This window comes from Rhineura floridana, chromosome 3 (assembly GCF_030035675.1).
Source record: "Rhineura floridana isolate rRhiFlo1 chromosome 3, rRhiFlo1.hap2, whole genome shotgun sequence".
Lineage (NCBI taxonomy): Eukaryota > Metazoa > Chordata > Lepidosauria > Squamata > Rhineuridae > Rhineura > Rhineura floridana.
In genome coordinates, this window is record NC_084482.1 from 130975909 (window position 1) to 130996213 (window position 20305).

The 20305-nt window shown below is 44.0% G+C and overlaps 1 protein-coding gene across 1 annotated transcript in view; it reads right to left on the reverse strand.

Annotated features, from left to right (window-relative positions):
• Window positions 1-6106: 6106 nt before the first annotated feature.
• The window catches only part of PCBP4 (poly(rC) binding protein 4), a 59283-nt gene continuing 45084 nt past the window's right edge, over window positions 6107-20305 (reverse strand). The window contains exons 9-13 of the mRNA XM_061617921.1: window positions 16247-16291; window positions 14910-14985; window positions 13428-13480; window positions 11406-11575; window positions 6107-9267 (exon numbers count right to left, since the gene is read on the reverse strand). Coding sequence (XP_061473905.1) covers window positions 8964-9267; window positions 11406-11575; window positions 13428-13480; window positions 14910-14985; window positions 16247-16291 — 648 coding nt within the window. The 3' untranslated portion in view covers window positions 6107-8963. The remainder of the gene's footprint in view (window positions 9268-11405; window positions 11576-13427; window positions 13481-14909; window positions 14986-16246; window positions 16292-20305) is intronic.

Below are 20305 nucleotides of genomic sequence, written 5' to 3' on the forward strand. Positions count from 1 at the left end.
GAAGATACAAGCCCTGGAGATTGGAACAAATGTGGAATTGGAAAAAGATCTGGAGTTTATGGATATTAGAAATAAAATCTACTGTTTGGAATTTAACGTTATCTCTGAAGAAATTAATGAAGATATTAGAGATAAAGTTATCAATGGCTTGGATAATTTTCTGGACTGGAATGACGTGATGGAGCTTGATATAGAGAAAATCTATGGAATTAACTGCAGCCATGTGACAATGGAAAAACTCTCAAGAGATGAGCCGGTGCATTTTGTAAAAAAGAAGAACAGAGATATGACTTTACAACAATATTTCAGCAACTTATTCAGAATTGATGGCAAGAAAATATTTGGGATAGAGGAAATTCCCATCAGACTCTTATTATATGACTATGGCTATGACAGCAAGATTATTATGGAATACTGATAATGGAAGATTGGACACTGAAATTACTGGACTGAACAGGACTATTGAAGATGGAAGATGGAATTAATAGGGATAATGGAATAATGGCTATTGAAATTATTGGACCTAACAGATTTTGATGAGATGGATTAATCGATATGTTTATTTGGACTATGGTTATGACAATAAGATTATTATTATTATTAACGAGATGGATTAATCGACATGTTTATTTGGAGAAAAATTGAAAGATATATCTCTCAAGGAATTGAAACCTCTCTTTGACTTTTTGTGGAAAGAATAAAGTAATGTTTATGAGATTTGATGATTAATTAAGATAACTACTGGAGGAAAGTGATTTTATAATATAATTTAAGAGACAGGATTGTTATATATTGTAGACCTATAACTGATTTGATCTGCGACAAATGGGAAGTCAACATTTTATTTTTTTTGTTTAATCATTTTTGTTTTGTTTTGTGTTTTGTCTTTGAATGTTTTATGATTTTGTTTTGTATGTTTTATGAAAATTTGAATAAAAATTATTGTAAAAAAAAAATTACTACTTTTTTGGGCCATGCAATTGTAACTGTAATTTATTACTTTTAACAAGTAATATTCCAAGCTCTGAGTGCAACCCTCGTGTTTTCCCCCCTCTCCTCCCCTCCCCTCCCCTTCCCCATCCCCATCCCCATCCCCAATCCCTTGTGCACTGCACTTTTCCTCCAGTTTGTTGATTGAAATTGTTTATAACCCAGTCTTCTTCATTGTTCAACAATCTGAGTGTAAGGAACAACATTAAAACACAATAAGACCATATTTCATTTAAATACATCTTAAAGTAAAAACAGACAATATGCTAACAACATAACTACATTTGCCAGGATGGGGCCACCACTGGTCAAATGCTGGTGGGGAAGTAGGGATGCCAGGTTCATGGCCCAGCCTCCAAGAGGTCTTTTGTATCTTTAAAAGTTGTGCAGGGGGAAGGCTGAATTCCACCTTGAGGTTTTTCTCATTATAGTGTTGCAAGAACACCTGCACTTGGCTGACTTTCTCTTCTCCTAAACATACAGGATCAGTCTCAGGCCAAGAACCTGGCAACCCTATGGTGAACAGACATATTTTTACCTGGTGTTTAAAACTAACTCCATCAATGTTGGCGTCACTCACTTTTGAAAAGGGGATGGCATTCCAGAGTCAGAGTTGGGGGAGCTTTTACATGCAGATGTTTCCCTGACCTGATTTTTATCAGTTGCAGATGCCCTGTTGAACACGATTTGTTCAGTCACTGCAATCCTAATTCCTTATTAGGAAGTAAGTCTAATTGCCTTCATGTTAGCTGTCTGAGGAAGAAGAATATAGAAGGAGCAGCCCTGTCCTGGCCTGGACGTTATCTGATCCATACCCAAATTTGAGCCTAGGGGTTGGGGAAAGAATTGGTACTTCTAGGAAGGGGTTGCTCTCCAGGATAGCCAGAATCTGGGTAGACAATCAGGCAAAAGGTAAGGGAGTACATTCCTTTGTTCAAAGGTGGAATATTTGCAGGTGAAGCCTGCCCCTGCTAAGACTAGAGGGTCCGGATGCAAAAGAAGACAGGGCTTCTTCACATTTAACAGTTCAGCTTGTCATGCAAGTTTCTACCCAATAATTAAAGGTACAGAAACATTATCCTCTTTTACGTCTGGGCTCCTTAAGATGCTGTCAGCAACTTTATTGAATCATGTTTCTAAGCCATCTTTTACTATGTAAGAGATGGCTTAGAAACTTTTGAGATCTTTTTATAGAAACGAAGTAGATAGATATTCTAAATAAAGATAAATATTGACCTCAGTAGAACTTACCTGTGTGTAAACATGCTCAGGATCTTGCTGCATGTAATGTAGTTAGAGCAGGGGTAGACAACGTGGTGCCCTCCCAATGTTGTTGGACTACAGCTACCATCATTCTTGACCATTGGGCCATGGTGGCTGGGGCTGATGGGAGTTGCAGTCCAACAACATCTGCAGGGCCACAGGCTGTCCATCACAATTCTCCCCCAACCTTACCCACCAGGGACCTAAATGAAGGAATGCACTGCCATTTATGTCAAGCTGAGGACCGTGTAGCTCCAGGAGGGGCTGGTCTGTCCACAATGAAACCTTCCTCTGAATATAGGCAGTTTTTGCACATTCTGATCCCCCAGGAAAATATAGCATTCCTTTATAGCCGCTTGCAACATTATCATTTTGGTCTGTCAGTTACACATGTCTGCAGCTAGCCCCATGAGCACAACACGCTGGCAAGTAAACACCCCTTTTGCCGTTGCTGTGGCAACAAAGAGCATAAGGCAAGGAGAACTCCGGTACCGCTCACTCACATAGCAACATGCGCTCATTGAAGACAGGCTGGCTTAGGGCATGCTAGACACAGCTCTGTTATGCCAAACAGGCTCCCAATAAGGTAGCTGTAATTCTTCTCAGTTGCCTCCTCTCATCTCCTCCTGCTCCCACATTTCTTTTGGCACATCCATCATGGGCAAGCTATGGGTTCACTTAAGACAGATGGTGTGATGCTGAAATGAGAGTAGGATGGTACTGGCCAGATGCAAAAGAGGACAGGGCTCCTGCTCCTTTAATAGTTGAGCGAAAGAGGGCGGTTCAAGATGCAACTTGCATAACAAGCTACACCTGCTGAAATTCCTGCTCCCTGATTATTAAAGGTGCAGGAGCCCTGTCCTCTTTTTTTACCTGGCCACCCTAAATGAGAGAATGTTAGGGACTTGGGAACATAGGAAGCTGCCTTATATCGAGTCAGACCATCGGTCCATCTTGCTCAGTATTGTCCACCCTGAATGGTAGTAGTTCTCCAGGACTTCAAGCTGGAGACATTCCCAGACATACCTGGAGATGCTGGGAACGGTATGGTTTATTTTTATGTACACCGCTAAGAAATGCTAATAATCAAGTGGCATATAAATGTCTTAAGCAAACAAACAAACTGAACCTGAGACCTTCTGCATGCCAAGCAGATGCTCTCCCACTATGCTACGGCCATCCAGCTAGTGACCCAAAGAGAAGAGGAGGTCACACCCTATTTTCTGGTCCTGGTCCTTTAACAATCAGCAGCCTCACGTTTAGAAATTCAGCTGGTAAAGTTTTTCTTGATCACTTTATCAGCATGCCAGGAAAAGCTTTGCCTACCATGTGTCCTCATGTGAGTCGGTTATTAAAGGCTCAGGAGCAGGGCCAGTTAAAAAGATGGCAGCTCCATGGTGGTTGGGAGGTGTTTGTTTTCCCTGTTGTGGGCAATCTGGCTTTCCTTATTACTTATTTAGTGAATTGGAGTCATTTGCCCTCTGCAAACACTTTTCTGCAAGGCTCCAGAGTGGTGTGAAGGCACTGCTCCTGTGTCTGCATTAGGGTTGCCAGGTTCATGGCCTGAGACTGATCCTGTATCTTTAGGAGAAGAGAAAGTCAGCCAAGTGCAGGTGTTCTTGCAACTCTGTAATGGGAAAAACCACAAGGTTGCCTCCAAGAGGTTTTCTGTATCTTTAAAAGTTGGGCAGGGGGAAGGGAGAATTCCACCCTGTAGTTTTTCCCATTACAGAGTTGCAAGAACACCTGCACTTGGCTGACTTTCCCTTCTCCTAAAGATACAGGATCAGTCTCAGGCCATGAACCTGGCAACCCTAGTCTGCATCTGTGTTCCTAAGGCCCTGTTCTTACATTATCCTCATGTCATGCAGCCCCACTCCTTCCTGCACTGATGGGTTGTTGGGAGTAAAGCACCAACACATGTTACAAGTGACTTGAACCAGTGGGTGGCGATAGACAGAAAGGCAATCTATTCTTCCCTCTGCTGATTCCTCCTCTAAAGTATTGGTTGTTTTTGCAGGCTTTGCTCCTCCCCTTCCTCCCTTCTCTTCCTGTCTTTGCTCTCAGTTAGTAAATGAGTACCAGCCACATTGCTGCTTCAGCATGTATGACTCCTCCCACACAGTCCTGAGTTTCTCCTATTTCCTGGCAAGGCAGTATGGAACACCACTAGATCAGCTCCTGTGCCACCAAGATGACACAAAAAAACCCAGGCCTCAGGTCACATCTGCAATCTCTGCTCATACAATTCAGGTAGTTTGCATGGTCCTGAACTGCGTAGTAACTAGATAGGGCAATCAAGCTTCTAAGCCACACAGTCAGCCCCAAGTATATTGGCAGAGGCTTTATATGCATTAGAAACGTGGAAGTAGTGGCCGTGGCTTTCACACCATTACAGAATAATTTCAATGAGCCAGTGCAATGTTGTGGATAGAATGTTGGACTAGGAGGACTGGAGAGTTCTGGGTTCAAATTCCCATTCAGCTATTAAGCTTGCCAGGTACCTATCTGCCTGCCTATATTAGGGTGGTGTTCAATACTAATTCTACTCGGAGTAGACCCATTGAAGTTAATAGACATAACTAATTTAGAGTCATTAATTTCAATGGATCTACTCTGACTAGAGCTCAGCTGAATATAACCCTTAGGCTGCAGATCCTAAACACACAAAATAGGGAATAAATCCCATTGAGCACAGTGAGACTTTTATGCAAGAAAGCATGCAAAGGATTGGCCTCTTAATTTCAGTGGGTTGTTGTGCAGATAAAAGGGCAGAACCCCCATGCATGCTACCCTGAGGTTCTTGGAGGAAAGGTGGGATATAAATGTGATAAAGACCCTGTTCTCTGACTGTAGGTTGCCATGGTGTGTCAGATGGCCTGATATGTGGATGATCCTGCTATGCAGCAGGAGTTTGGGTTTGATCTAGCAGTATTTGTTTATACAGTCATAATGGTGAAGCAGTGCAGTCTTGTCTGTTAGGGCGAATGGAGAAAGGTCCCACCAACTTCAGACTGCCCTCTGCCAGCTCCCACCTGCCTGCCTCCTTATAACCAGCCCAGGAGATGGCACTGCCTGTCTTGTTTCCTCCACTGCCGCCTCAGTGTTGCCCTTGTAGAATGCAGCAGGGAGAGAAATGGCTCTGGCTCCACCTACTGTTGGTCTCCCTGCCTTCCACCCTACTAGTTCCAAAGGGCAGGCAGCCACCACTGGAGAAATAATGGATTCCTCCTAAGATACATTTTTGTGTGGGGCATATCCACTCACTGGCAGTTAGTCTGAATCATTTAAAAATGTGAATCTGAACTACATTCTACCGCTGCCCCCCCCAAGTAGGGCTCCTGAGCCATTACTCCTCCATCACAACAAACAAATTCAGCAAGTGATGTTTTCTTCAATAACAGAAAAAGTGCCATTGGCTGTTTTTCTGACTGTCACGCAACTGTTTAAAAGAACAGGAGCCCAGCTACTTGAGGGTGGGGGATCCAGCTGCCACAGATTCTTTAGGTCAGTGGTTCCCAAACTTTTCCCCCATGGACCATTTGAAAATTGCTGGTGGACTGTTTAATGATTTTTCCGCCTGTTGTCGAAATTGCAGTGTATTGTGCTAGATGCTGTATGATTTTAAATTGCATCTTTATTGCTTCTTTTATTTCTTATGTTGTATTTTAGTGTATTACAATTTGAATTACAGTATTCACAGACACGCCACGGATCACAGTTTAGGAACCCCTGCTTTAAGTAAAATAATATAAAATCCTTGTCTTTTCCTTTATATTTTTTCAACCGTGTGTGTGTGTGTTGCTTGATTCAAATGTATACAAATCTTTAATCACATTACCTCTGGGTTGACAAAGTCTGCATTTTTATTAAACCAATGATAAGTTACAAAGGAGGAAAAATATAGAATTATATGTACAGCATTTTCAAAGACAAACCAAAGAAGATCATGGGATGGGGAAGGTACACTTCTCAGAGCAGCTGGAAAAAAAGATGGGAGCTTTTTTGCCAGCAAGTGGTAGAGGGAAATGAGAGAGATTGGTACCAGCCAGGGAACAATGCCAAATGGACAACTGGTTAGATTGATTTGTGGAAACACGAATTTTGGGCTCCATCCTTTTTTTTGTGGAATCAAAATACTGGGATGCCTCAGCGCTGGATTACATCATCTGAGAATCTGACCCATTAGAAGAGCCTTCCCCAACTTGTTGCCCTCCAGATGTTTTGTACTACAACTCCTATCAGCCCCAGCCATGATGGGAGTTGTAGTTCAAAACATCTGGAGGGCACAAGCTTGGGGATGGCTGCATTAAATACACACATCTAAAGTATTTCCTCAGATTTGTTGCAGCTATTCAGTCGCAAGCACCTGAACAGCCACAGGTGATCTAGCTCATACCACCAAATCAATTTGTAACCGAGGGCAAATTAGACAGTAAACAAAGATACCTTTGCTTCTTGAAGTTGTAAATAGTTGCATAGGTATTACCCAATAAACCCCAATTTGTCTCCTTTTTACAGCTTGATGGGCTTTTTTCTTCTGACAGCTTTGGTATAGTATGAGCTCAACATAACCAGGGCCGTGTGTAACCTGTGATTCCCAAAGGAGCCCCCCAAAAGGACCAGATGTGCTCCAAAGATGTGCTTCTAAGTGGGTGAGATATGCCCACGAAACACAATTCTGAGTGGCTTCAGGTGGGGCTTCAGTGCCTTGTTCCTGCCACAAACAGCAAATCCAGCTTAATGCAAAACAGGAGACATGTATGCACATTGGTATAGTTTATACAGGCCACAGAAATGAGCTTTCCATAGTACAGGATTTGGACTGACCACATGCAGAATTTTAACTTATTTTATATTTTGTATGCAGACACTCCACCCAGCCCAGGGGCTAATCTTTCCTTATCATGAGCCAGTGGTTCACCACTAGGAGCAGAGACAGAGCCAAGTTGGGGTTTTGTTGTGTATGTTTTTAACCAGTTCCCCACAGATCCATTCAACAGTGACATTCCATACAATGCCTTATAAAGTGTTTGCAATCAATGCTGCAGTGTTTGACTGAAGCAACACAAAACACCAATTTATATTAGCTAACAGTCTGACCCACTTAGGTGAAGCCTCACTAATTTACAAGCCAGCTAAGAAACTGGCCATGGGATCCTTGGCTATATAGTGCATTTAATCCATGGGGATAAATTACTGGATGCACTATCATAAATTATATGCTGCTGGGATGGCAATCTGTTTAGGTCACATGTGTAAGTGTCACACATACATGTCAGTAACTTTAATCAGAAGCCATCAAGATGGGGTTCTGCTTCAACTTGAGGTCTCAGGGTGTCACCTCTCCACTTATATGGGCCTATTTTGACTAGAAAAGTGCCCTTCAATAATGATAGACAGGGAGAAGGGCTGATAAGGTGGGAACTTTTCAGAGAATAAAATGTGGCAGAATTTACAAAGGTCATTAAGGATGCAATCCTATATCTACTATCAAACAAGTAAGCACAGTGGGGCTTATTTCTGAGCAAACATGCTTAGAGTTGCACTGCAAGTGAGGAGAGCAAAATTAGTAAGCACTTATTGGAGATGTCATCCCATGACAGCAAGAGATAAATTCAAAGATGAGTGACAAGATATTACACATCCTGCCAAATATATATGAGACTGGCAGCCAGTAGTGGCTCTTATCTTATAATAGATCAGTAATATTTGCAAGGAGTCGCTCTGTCTTTCAATGAGGAAAGCCAAATAGATACCTGTGGGCATCTGGGTTGGCCACCACTGTGTGAATGGGATGGAATGCTGGACTAAATGGGCCTTTGGTCTGATCCAGCAGGGCTCTTACATTTGCTGTGCCAGTTCATGTTGAATATTAGAGGGTGAAACTAATTCATTTCAACCACTTTTTATTCTAGTAATCTTGAGGGAGTTTGAGTCATGAAAACTACCCCCTTCCCCCCTAATATTCTTATCCAGCTATAATAAGACACACGGCTGGCTTTGTATATTAGGAAAGGTGCTAGGGACGAAATACTGAAGAATTCCCTTTCTGGTACATTCTGTGATTTCCAGGATCTACATAGTGTCCAGTTCTATACAAATCGGAACCCTTTCCAGTTCTGCTCTTGAAAATGCAGCCCATGAGACATAGCAGCATAGCATATTCTCCGTTATCGCCACCAAAGGTCTAACAAGCTCCAACTAGTGCAACAGTCAAGATGGAACCTTTCCCAAGACTTCTAGCTCTGTCAACATAGTACAAAGTTTTCTTGTGGGATTCCAATTGTCCTTCAGTAACATGGTTTCCTAAAAACATGACGGGAAACTTCTTCCCTGAAGGAGTTCAGATAGGTTTATGGAAGGTAAAGGAAAACAACACTTTGTAGTGCGGGGCAGAAATTTGTTCAACGGAGGCAAAACTATGAGGCTCAGATGGTCTTACCCACTACAGACATCTCTTTAGCCAGGATCAGGTGAGAGCTCTGCAGAAGAACCATTTCCGCGACTGAATCTTGGCCACCACCGCTCTCAAGAGCTGTCTAGGTTATTCTCGCTCCCATCCTACACAACTGGCCTTCCCCCTCACATCTTACTTAGTCTTTCCCCGCATAGCCTCGCTTTGGCCTGATGCCAACGCTATCTTACAAAGCACGTGAGGGTCCCCAAAGGTTTTCCCTCCCTACCCCACCACCCCACCACTTCCTGTTTCAGTATGGGGAGAACTTCTGCCTCTCAGCCTTCTTGCTGCCATTGGCTGTTGAGATCTTGGTCGTGTAGGTGGCAAGGCTGCCATTGTGCCCCGTGGCTGGGGAAGGGGGCAGCGTCAAGAAGGGGACAGGCTTCAGGCCAATGAAGTTGGAGAGGGAGATGGCATAGGGGGCACCAAGCAAGGCTGGGGGAGGTGCGGCTACTGCTGTCAGCGTTGGGGTTGGCGAAGGGGTGAGGGGCTGGGAGAAAGTCATGCCGAGGTCAACAGGGGGCGTCTGGGAGGTAGATTTGGCCGTCTCTAAACTGAAGAACAAGAAGGGAGAAAGAATGAGACCTTGCAGCATGCATGCACATTTACACATACAAATGCAGCATCTGTGGACATATACTTGGATGTATATGTACTGATATATGCATGTAGGAGCTTGCACACAGAAAAATATGCATAGGTGTGGGTGAATATGTGCAGTTTGTATAATACGTACAAGATTGGATACGCATATGCACACACAGACAAATGTTTGAACTAGCATGCATAACAATATGTACAAAGGAAGAAGTACAAAGAAAGACTGGAGCTAGTGAACAAAGTACTCTAAATTGCTTTTACATCTAGATAATGTCTTCTCCTTCAGAATCCTCTTCCTCTGAGACTACATTTTTGAGATGATACCCAGGACTTGTTTACCCAGTCAGTACTCAGACGTGGTTATGTAAAGGATGTTGTGCTGAGATACCTTGTAGTGACCCCTATTTACACAGTCATTGAATTCCCAAGTATTCCAGCCACATATCCTTCTTGGCTGTTTTCATTCACTGACCACTATGTTTTTCTGGGGAAATTAGAACGTCACCCACTTGAGATACACAATACTGTTTCTATTGTCCTAGGAGGAAAAGAAGGGTGATGGGGCTTTCTATTCTCCTTCAGCTTAGCTCAGCGCAGCTCCTTTCACATGTAAACACATCAAAGGATGAAATGAGTTCTGGGGTTATTACCAAGGGAAAACTGATAATGTAAACAAGTAGGTGTGTTGTTCCATGAGTCTATACATTTAGAACTTGTGCCCTCTATTGGTGGTAATTCTTGAAGCGAGAATGGCTGCAGTTTCCTGTTCTAAATCTTGAAGCATCTCAAGTGCCACATCATAATAGCCAATGCCAATGTTGTTCTATACTCCACTTAAGTGAGGTTATCTTTTGGGTAGAACGGAAGAGTTCCCCACTGCTACACAGCAGTTCTTCCTGCACGGAACTAAGGTCACGGGCACACCATACATTTAATGCACTCTTCTACACTTTGATAGTCATGGCTCCCTGTCATGGCCCCGTCAGAGGACTCATCAGACGAGGATGACTCGGGAGTAACAGCAGCAGACCCAGAAGCAGCAGACCCAGAAGGAGAAATGGAGGAAACTCCTGAGAACCCAGCTCCTTCTCCCCCTCAGCTGCAGAGCACCCCAGACACAGCTGAAGCCCTTCAGCCAGACGCAGGCAGTGAACAGGATACTCCCCCCTCACCTGCAGAATGTAGACAACAGAAGGTCAGGCAGAAGAGGGGCAGGCCTGTCCACTTAAGGCCAAAACACTGATGGCTCACACCTGCTGACAAACCTGCTCCTTAAAAGTCAAACCTTGGGTTCAGCTTGTTGCTGACTACAACGTCAGGCGTGACCACTGTGTGTCTTCCTATCCCCTGAACCTTGACTTGGACTGATCTCTCGGCAAACTAGACCCGGACCTTCACTGATGTCTCTTCTGGATTTCTGGCTTGGCACGTAAGCTTTGAACGGCCTCTGCCCTTATCTTGCTTCCTCCTTGCTAGCCTGGCAGATTTATAGCCAAACTGCCGGCTGAGGACTTACGGCCTGGCAATTACCAAGGAATCTCCAGCCCTGCCTGCACCCCCACCGACACTGCTGTCTCAGTGAAGAGCTGACACTCCCCCCCCCCCAAAAAATAATAATCCTGGGAAGTGTAGTTTGTGAAGTGTGCTGAGAGTTGTTAGGAGACCATTAACAAACTACAGTTCCCAAGATTCTCTGGAGAAAGCCATGATTCTTATAGTGGTAGAAAAGTGATCTGCAGCTGCAAAGGGGTGTTGATGGTGTCTGCCCACCATATTGTAGCTAATGATACTAGAATCATGATGGCTCCTGAGAAATTCAAAGCCTGGTTGCTCTCATCTGGGTCAGAGGCAGGCATTAGTGTGAAAGACAAATGACAAAGTAATGAGAACTCATTATGGTGCTGTGCTTAGCACTCCTGTTCCTTAAACAAAAGGCAGAGTGCTTGCAAACTGGCAAGGTATTGCCACTTGATTCCCACCCATCCATCTAAGAACCCACGGGCTTGGGCACAGCAGGAAGGAGCCACACCAATCTGTGCACGTGCTGGTCTACTCCCCGCTTGACTTTCCCAGCAGTCATGGTGGCTCTTACCAGGCTGTGATGAGATACTGAGCCAAAGTGATGCTGACTGAGGTGCCTGTGATGGTCACATGACGCTCAGCAGAGCCCTCAGTCTGGTTCCCAATTTTGATGTGTGCTCCGGACATCTGCCGGATCTCGCTGATCTTGCTGCCCTGACGGCCAATGATGCAGCCAATGAGCTAGGAAGGAGAAAGGAAGGATCAGGCCTTTGGAGTGGAATGTCACTGGAAACTTCAGCAACTAAGAACTGAACTGAACTGAATGAAGTGAGCAGAGAGCATTTACTTATTCCCCAATGAACTCCTGAGAGTGAGGGGATGAGTTCACACCTGACCTATAGTACACAATTGTCTGTTCAATTTATTGTTGTGCGGTGTTTGATGATTTTGAGCCAGAACTCATCAAAGCTAAGTTAAAGATCCCTCGATTTGAGTGGAGTGCTAAACATGGCACTTCACTCAAAACAGTAGTAGTATCAGTCATGTTAGTAGTTGTGTGTGTGAACAGGGGGTGCTAAGACCACAGGGTGGGCCCTAAGCCTGAGATTTAGCCATGGGGCAAACATTTTTGTTCTAGGTGGATATGCCTCTATCAAGGGAGGGGGAAAATTAACTGAGTCGTGTAGTTCAGGGTTCCTACCACACTGTGGCAGGAACTGGCCTTTATTAATAAAAGAATTTGGTTCGTTTTGTGAGGCTTTTTCTTTAAACAAAAACTTCAGAAATTGTTACTTTTTCCACGTGGGGCTGGGGAGCAGAAATAAAGGTCAGTGTTGCCCTCCTGCCCACTCATTTCCTGCCTTCTAAGATTCTCTAACAGCCTGCTGTGTGGCCAGCAACATATGCTGACATCTGCAGAGGAGGCCTGACACATTGGCAGCTCAGCTGGCCATGTGGGTGGACAGAAGAAACTCGGCTGCGTTCCTCTCCTGTCATAATATTCACCCCTTCAGCACTTTAGCTTCCATAGACTGAGGGAGAGAGGGACAGTTCACATGAAAGTGATGGTGGAGAAGCCTGAAAAAAGTAACCTTTCCCACTACTGGTGCAGTGATTCCGAGAATGAGGACAGACAACCTGGGGCTCATCTTCCTTCAAAGGACCACAGTGCAGTGCTTTGCCTAAACACAGAACTTTGCAGGCTGGGTGACAGCACCATCAGGTGGATTCACAGCTGCTTGGAAAACTGTACCCAAAGAGTGCTCATCAATGGTACCTCATCAAACTGGAGGGAAGTTTCAAGGAGGATGCCCAGACGAAAAGAGAGGAAACTCGCAGTTGTGTAGAAGAGGGGCATTCAGCAGCTGTAGTTTGCATGACAAGCTGCACCTGCTGAAACTTTTTTTTCTCTGCAACAGTTACAGGGGCAGGAGCCCTGTCCTTTTTGACCCCAACAGGCCCCCCTAGTTTTGAGTAAGCAGCCACAGGGCTCTGACCTGGGCCTGGTACTCTTCAACATTTTTGTTGGTGATGGAGGCAGGTGGAGGGGCTTCTTAGCAAATTTGTGGATGAAACAAAACTAAGAGGATAGCTAACCCTTCAGAAGATAGGAGTAAAATGCAAAATGACCTGGAATAAGGTAAATAGTCTCGACTATTGGGAATCCCTATGTCCTAATGCTAGACTTTGCAGCACAAAAGAGGAGCATGTCCCTTGACCAGGACTTGGCAGGGCTTGCCTCTTTTATGAGAGGATGTTGGCTACAGAATGGGTATCTGAATCTAAATGTGTAGGGATGTTCTGCTTTTGATTGAATGGAATCACTCTCTACATAGCCATACATGTGGACAGTGGAGTGGGTCTGGATGTAGCTGCATGGAAGCTCTTCTGCTGTCCATGTTTTTTAGCGAGGAGACTGTGGCACTGCACATGTGTAATGGCATACATCCATCCGTAAGCCTTTGTGCTAGTGTGAATCTGGAGGAATCACACCACCATGGGTGTAGAGGCAATATTAGAGGGGAAAAAAGACATCAAATCATCACACTCGAACCGAGCAGAGAAAGGCAATTTGCACCAAAGCCTGACTTACATCATTGGGAACCAGGAATTCCTGAGAACTATTCTGAGCGTTTGCATCCAGGGCTGAAGAGAGAGAAAGAAAGCACAACATTACTGGGACTTTTCCGTCCTGGCTGCTTCCTAAGCTGATATTTCCTAATTCTGCCTTCCTAAAAGGAGGAGAGCTAGGTTGACCACATCACAGGCTACAGAAGAAATGAAATGCCCAGCATCCTGAAGATCCTCTCTAAACACAATGGGGTGGAAAGAGCAGGGTGCACGCGAAAAGGACCAGATCATTTCCCAGCTACTGCAAAGCGATCAGCAGCTCCAAGAACAGGCTTTTGTTTTGTGTCATTTTGCTTGGGTCACATTACACTGGACTAATTTTAGATAGGAGACTGTCCCACCTTCCTCCTGCCTGATGCAGACTTCCATTGGCTAGTGGTTGCTCTTTTAACACAGTAAGAAATAATCCTAGGTCAAAAATTCTTGGATTACTTTTTGTAATGAATTTTAAAAATACAGTTGACTTTTAGGTGTGTATTTGAAAGAGGGTATGTCCATATCTTTCCCGTCATTTTAAGTATGTGTGAATCCACATTCCCTTTCACAGAAAGTATACTTGCCTTCAGTGTCTTTTGTTGTTTTTGTAACCAAGAGTCCAAAAGTCTCAGAAATAATGATACCCACCCATTTTGTCTTTGCGTGTCCACATGCCAGGTAGTGCACTCCCATTTTAGTTTTGCGGTCACATCCACACACTACTCTTATGCCCCTTTAGCAGCCATGGCTTCCCCCAAAGAATACTGGGAACTATAGTTTGTTGAGGATGTGGGAGTTGTTTGGAGACCCTTAGCAAATGGCAGTTCCCATGATTCTCTGGGGGAAGCCTTGACTGTTAAAGTAGTATAACAGTGCTTAAAATGTATGGTGTGGATGTGACCAATTTCTCCAATATTGTGCTTTAAAAAAAAGAAAATAAATTAGAGTAGGGGTGGGGAGCCTAGAGCCTTCCAGATATTGTTGCATTACAATGCCCATCATCCCCACCCAGTATGGCCAATGGTCAGGGATTATGGGAGTTGTAGTCCAGCAATATCTGAAGGGCCACAGGTCTTCCCACCCCTACACTGAATGTTCCATTGGCTTTGTTATCCCATGTTAGCATAGGAATGCTGATCTAGCCTTAGAACCCCCACACCCAGTGGAAAGCACCAGCAAAGCTAGCTTCTCCACACACCCCGTACCCAGCAATACTTCGTCGTTTCATGAGCAATTTGCAAATGTATTTATTTTTTTGAAGGTCTTGCATTCCCCTTCTCCAGAACTGTTTATTCATGCACTGTTGTCTTTCAATGAGGACCTGAGGGATTATTTCCTAAAGGTAGGTGGGGCATATATTCAAAGTTCATCTGGGTAAGCTAGAGGCACAAAACTCCTGCCACAAAGGATTCTATGAGCTTAAGTGGCTTCATAGATCCTGGCTCAGAGCTCTCCATGGGTTCCTCACCTGTTACTATTGATGGAGCTTGCCCCAAGGAAGAGAATGAGACAGGGTGCCCAGAAAGCTGTTGCAACTTTGTCACCTAAACAAGAGAAAGAAGTTAGAAGACTGAAAGCAAGACCTACTTTTCTGTCTCCCTGCCCATCTCAGGAAGTAGATGGGTCACCCATACACCTAACCTTAGTTGGCAAGCTAGCGATAACAAGAAATAACTATTGCTCAGCCTAGCCCGGAAAGGAGCAGAAGGCTGCCTAAGTGAACATCTGGCAATGTGGCAGAATCCTTCAGATCCAGCCACTCCTAAGAAACCAAATTCTGTATTATTGTTGTTGTTAGACTGTATTAGTTATTAAGTTTATTAAGTGCTTTTTCCAGAAAAAAGTTTCAAAGTGACTTCCAGGAAAAGATACCATAAAATAGCCAAAAGCTATAGAACCATACATAATACAAGGTATTGTGCAAGGCATTGCAAAAAGAAATGGCTGACACCAGAATCTAGAGCAGCAGCTGAAGAACAAGCATTTGTTATAGCAAGGATCCCCAGATAATGGCTTGGTGGCCTCATCTCCCCCCACCCCATCTGTATCTGGCTTCCTGGTGGCCAGAATCCCCCCTGCCCCCACACTGCCCATTTTCACATGCAAGGAAGCAATGAGACTATGCATGGATTTCATATCAAAGCTATTGTAATGTTACTATAAACCACTCCACTGCAATCTGCCTCTCAAGGAGGTATTTCAGGAAGCATTCCTGAGCTGCCCCTCGCCAAGGGATGACCTTCTACTAAATGAGTACATGTACTCCATGCCTCTGAAGCCCTTACCACTAGGTAATGCCAACTTTGTTTTATATCCTGACTATACTTATGGGGTGAGATTGTTCTAACTCGCAGATTAGAGTCTGGGATACACTAGTGCCCAAGAATACAGAATTTAGTGTTCCTGAGGAACAGTAGAAACTAAGCATGTGACATTTAATGATACCAAATCAAGTAAGTGAAAGTTGCTGTTGCCGCTGTTGTGAACCATCACACAGCCTTCCCCAAGGTGATGCACTTTAGATGTTGCTGGACTAGAGCTCCCATCATCCCTACCCATTGACCATGCTGGCTGGGACTGATGGGAGCTTCAGTCCAACAACTTCTGGAGGGCACCAGATTGGGGAGATCTGCTCTACAATCTTGGTAACAGGAGAGGAATAATGGAGAGGCAGGGTGGCAAGCTGAAAACAGGCAACCAGGACATGAGGAATGATGGAAGGTGAAGGCTTGAAGAGGCTAGACCTAACTAAATATGGAACTGCTTGGAAGTGAATTCAAAATGAGACTGAAAAGCTGGACTTACCTCTGCTTGTGATATACCACTGTATTGCCTTTGCATGGAGAATCCCTGAAAAAGGGAGAAGGGATGACAAGGGAGAACAGTACTTTGTTCGGTTGTAACAGAATAAGCAGGCCCAGGTGGTGCTGGGGAAGCTGCCCTTGGTGCCTCCCCAGTATCTTCCACCACCTGGACCGCCTGGCAGCAGCACTGCTGCAGCCGTCAGCCACAACCCTCCCCTTGGGTGGGCTCATGAGGCATCGCTGCCAGGTAAGTGCATTGCTTCCGAGCACAAGGCACCTGCCAGCCTTTCCCTTGTGCTTGCTCATGAGTGGGCTTATCCTAGGTCACTGGTGCTAATGCTGAAATAAACCAGAAGCAAAACAGCCACCTACAGGATTGTGGCTGCCACTGTAGCCACTGGATAAGCCTGCTCACAAGCAAGTGAGCAAACTTGGCTGCATCAGCACAGTCGCTTCCAAGGGTTCAAAGGCCGGCAGGCACTGGAGTAGCTGAGACAAGGCATCAGCTCCAGTGGGTCCTACTGGGATAAATGACCACTGGTAAATGCCCACCTATGCTGGATGTTGGCGCCAGGTCTGAAAATAAGAATGGATGAGCTTACTAGTCATTTATATTTTGTTTCCTGTATTTGTTGGCGGCTTGCATGTAAATCTAAAAGAACTTATATAAATAGTAAACGGGGGTGGGGAGAGAAGTTACTTCCTGGTAACAACTGGGTTTACTGAACTATCTGTTTTAAGGTGAGAAAAAGTCCAGTTAGGAAGAGGCTGTAGAAATTGTTCCAGCAGCTCCATCACCATATGCAGCACATTTGAACTAACAACATGGGAGGAATGAATCACATTTATTTTGGTTTCATTATTTACAACTCCCATCTCACCAAAAGTGAAAAATTAAACAAGTTTTTGCTCTATAAACTTTACATGATTCAACTGCTCTTTAGCCAGTTTTGATGAAGGATCTGGAAGACCAGATTGCTCCCATAGCTTGTTTTGCTTTCATTTTGCTTATTCTAGTATGTTTATCCCATTCCCTTGAGGGTTTATTGGCCAAAAAGGTGGAACAGAAATATCAGGTTGCATCCAACTAAATCCTACTCAGAGGAGACACAAATTAATGGACCCAAGTTAGTTTGTTGTTGTTATGTGCCTCCAAGTCAACTGCGACTTATGGCGACCCTATGAATCAGTGACCTCCAAGACCCCCCTTCATGAACCACTTATGATGATAATATGCTAAGGATTGCTGACAGATCTTTGTTGTTGTTGTTATATGACTTCAAGTCAATTATGACTTTTGGCAACCCTTAGAGTCATTGCCTCTCAGCCTCAGAGGAAGGCAATGGTAAACCACCTCTAAATACCGCTTACCATTAAAACCCTATTCATAGGGTTGCCATAAGTTGGAAACAACTTGAAGGCAGTCCATTTCATTTTTCATGTATCAGTGACCAATACATCTGTTATAAACCACCCTGTTCACATCTTGTAAGTTCAGGTCTGTGGCTTCCTTTATGGAATCGATCCATCTCTTGTTTGGCCTTCCTCTTTTTCTACTCCCTTCTGTTTTTCCCAGCATTATTGTCTTTTCTAGTGAATCATGTCTTCTCATGATGTGTCCAAAGTATGATAACCTCAGTTTCATCATTTTAGCTTCTAGTGATAGTTCTGGTTTAATTTGTTCTAACACCCAATCATTGGTCTTTTTTGCAGTCCATGGTATCCACAAAGCTCTCCTCCAACACCACATTTCAAATGAGTTGGTTTTTCTCTTATCTGCTTTTTTCACTGTCCAACTTTCACATCCATACATAGAGATCGGAAACACCATGGTCTGAATGATCCTGACTTTAGTGTTCAGTGATACATCTTTGCATTTGAGGACCTTTTCTAGTTCTCTCACAGCTGCTCTTCCCAGTCCTAGCCTTCTTCTGATTTCTTGACTATTGTTTCCATTTTGATTAATGACTGTGCCGAGGTATTGATAATCCTTGACAAGTTCAATGTCCTCATTGTCAACTGTAAAGTTACATAAATCTTCTGTTGTCATTACTTTAGTCTTCTTGATGTTCAGCTGTAGTCCTGCTTTTGTGCTTTCCTCTTTAACTTTCATTAGCATTTGTTTCAAATCATTACTGATTTCTGCTAGTAGTATGGTATCGACTGCATATCTTAAATTATTGGTATTTCTCCCTCCAATTTTCACACCTCCTTCATCTTGGTCCAATCCTGCCTTCCGTATGATATGTTCTGCGTATAGATTAAATAAATAGGGTGATAAAATACACCCCTGTCTCACACCCTTTCCGATGGGGAACCAATTGGTTTCTCCATATTCCGTCCTTATAGTAGCCTCTTGTGCAGAGTATAGGTTGCGCATCAGGACAATCAGATGCTGTGGCACCCCCATTTCTTTTAAAGCATTCCATAGTTTTTCATGATCTACACAGTCAAAGGCTTTGCTGTAGTCTATAAAGCACAGGGTGATTTTCTTCTGAAATTCCTTGGTCCGTTCCATTATCCACCGTATGTTTGCAATATGATCTCTGGTGCCTCTTCCCTTTCTTGGACGTCTGGCATTTCTTGCTCCATATATGGTAAGAGCCTTTGTTGTAGAATCTTGAGCATTACTTTACTTGCATGGGATATTAAGGCAATACCGAAGATGGAGGTAGAGGCAACAGCGATGGGCGATGCAGCCCCACCACCGATGGCTTTTATAGGGTAATCTTCCCTTGGTTGATGGTTACAAAGCATGGGAATGCAGAGAAAATACAGGGGAACCCCCCTCCCTTTTATTATGCTGCCTCCCTTGTTATCTGACCAGGACTTGGATACCAGTTATTGATATGACCCAGGGACCTACGTACATCAGGCCTCTGCCACCTCTTGTGGTGGAAAGCGCCGGGCCGGCTGGAGCCGGTGCTGGGGAGGAACTGCGGCCTCTCGGCAGGCCCATTGTTGTGGAGGACATTGGTTCCTGGAGGACATTGGTTCCTGTGATGATCTTTTGGCGTTTTTGGAGGCGGTTTGGAGGCCCGGGAAGCGCCCCTGCAGCGGCCGAGGCCGTCCATACAACCTTCATCCACTTGCCTGATATCGGCGGCGTTTACACTCTGGTCCCTTTGCCGAGGCTTCTCTAAGAAGAACTGCTCTGTTAGTTTCATTTTTGAGAGGCTGGTTGTTCTGCCCCTCTCCTCGCTGGAACTGCTGGGTGCTGGGGTTGGGGGAGATGCCGGTTTTTTATCTTGTAAATGGACTATCTCCCACACTGGTTTTATGCCAGGGTGGAAAGACTTACATCAGGAACTCTTATCTCTAGTTACACCTCGGACCATACAGGCGAGAAGCCTATTATTGAAACTGAGTTGCCTTTACCTTGTTGTTTAGTTATTATTTATTGTTACAGTTTTTATTGTTTGCTTTCTGATATTGTTGTTTTATATGTTTTGTTATGTACATCGCTCAGAGTGGCTGGTAAATCCAGCCAGATGGGCGATTAATAAATCGAATAAAATAAATAAATAAATAAATAAATAAAATAGTTTGATAATTACTGCATTCCCTGGGATCCCCTTTCTTTGGAATTGGGATGTATATGGAACGCTTCCAGTCTGTGGGCCATTGTTTAGTTTTCCATATTCTTGACAGATTTTTGTCAAAATTTGGACAGATTCAGTCTCAGTAGCTTGTAGCAGCTCTATTGGTATGCCATCTATTCCTGGTGATTTGTTTCTTCCAAGTATTTTAAGTGCAGCTTTCACCTCACATTCTAAAATTTCTGGTTCTTCATCATACGGTTCCTCCGTGAATGAATCTGTCATCTGGGCATCTCTTTTGTAGAGTTCTTCAGTGTATTGCTTCCATCTTCCTTTTATTTCATCTCGGTCAGTCAGTGTGTTCCCCTGTTGATTATTCAACATCCCTACTCTTGGTTTAAATTTCCCTTTCATTTCTCTAATCTTTTGGAACAGGGCTCTTGTTCTACCCTTTTTGTTGTCCTCTTCTATTTCTATACAGTAACTATTGTAATAGTTCTCTTTGTCCCTACGTACTAGTC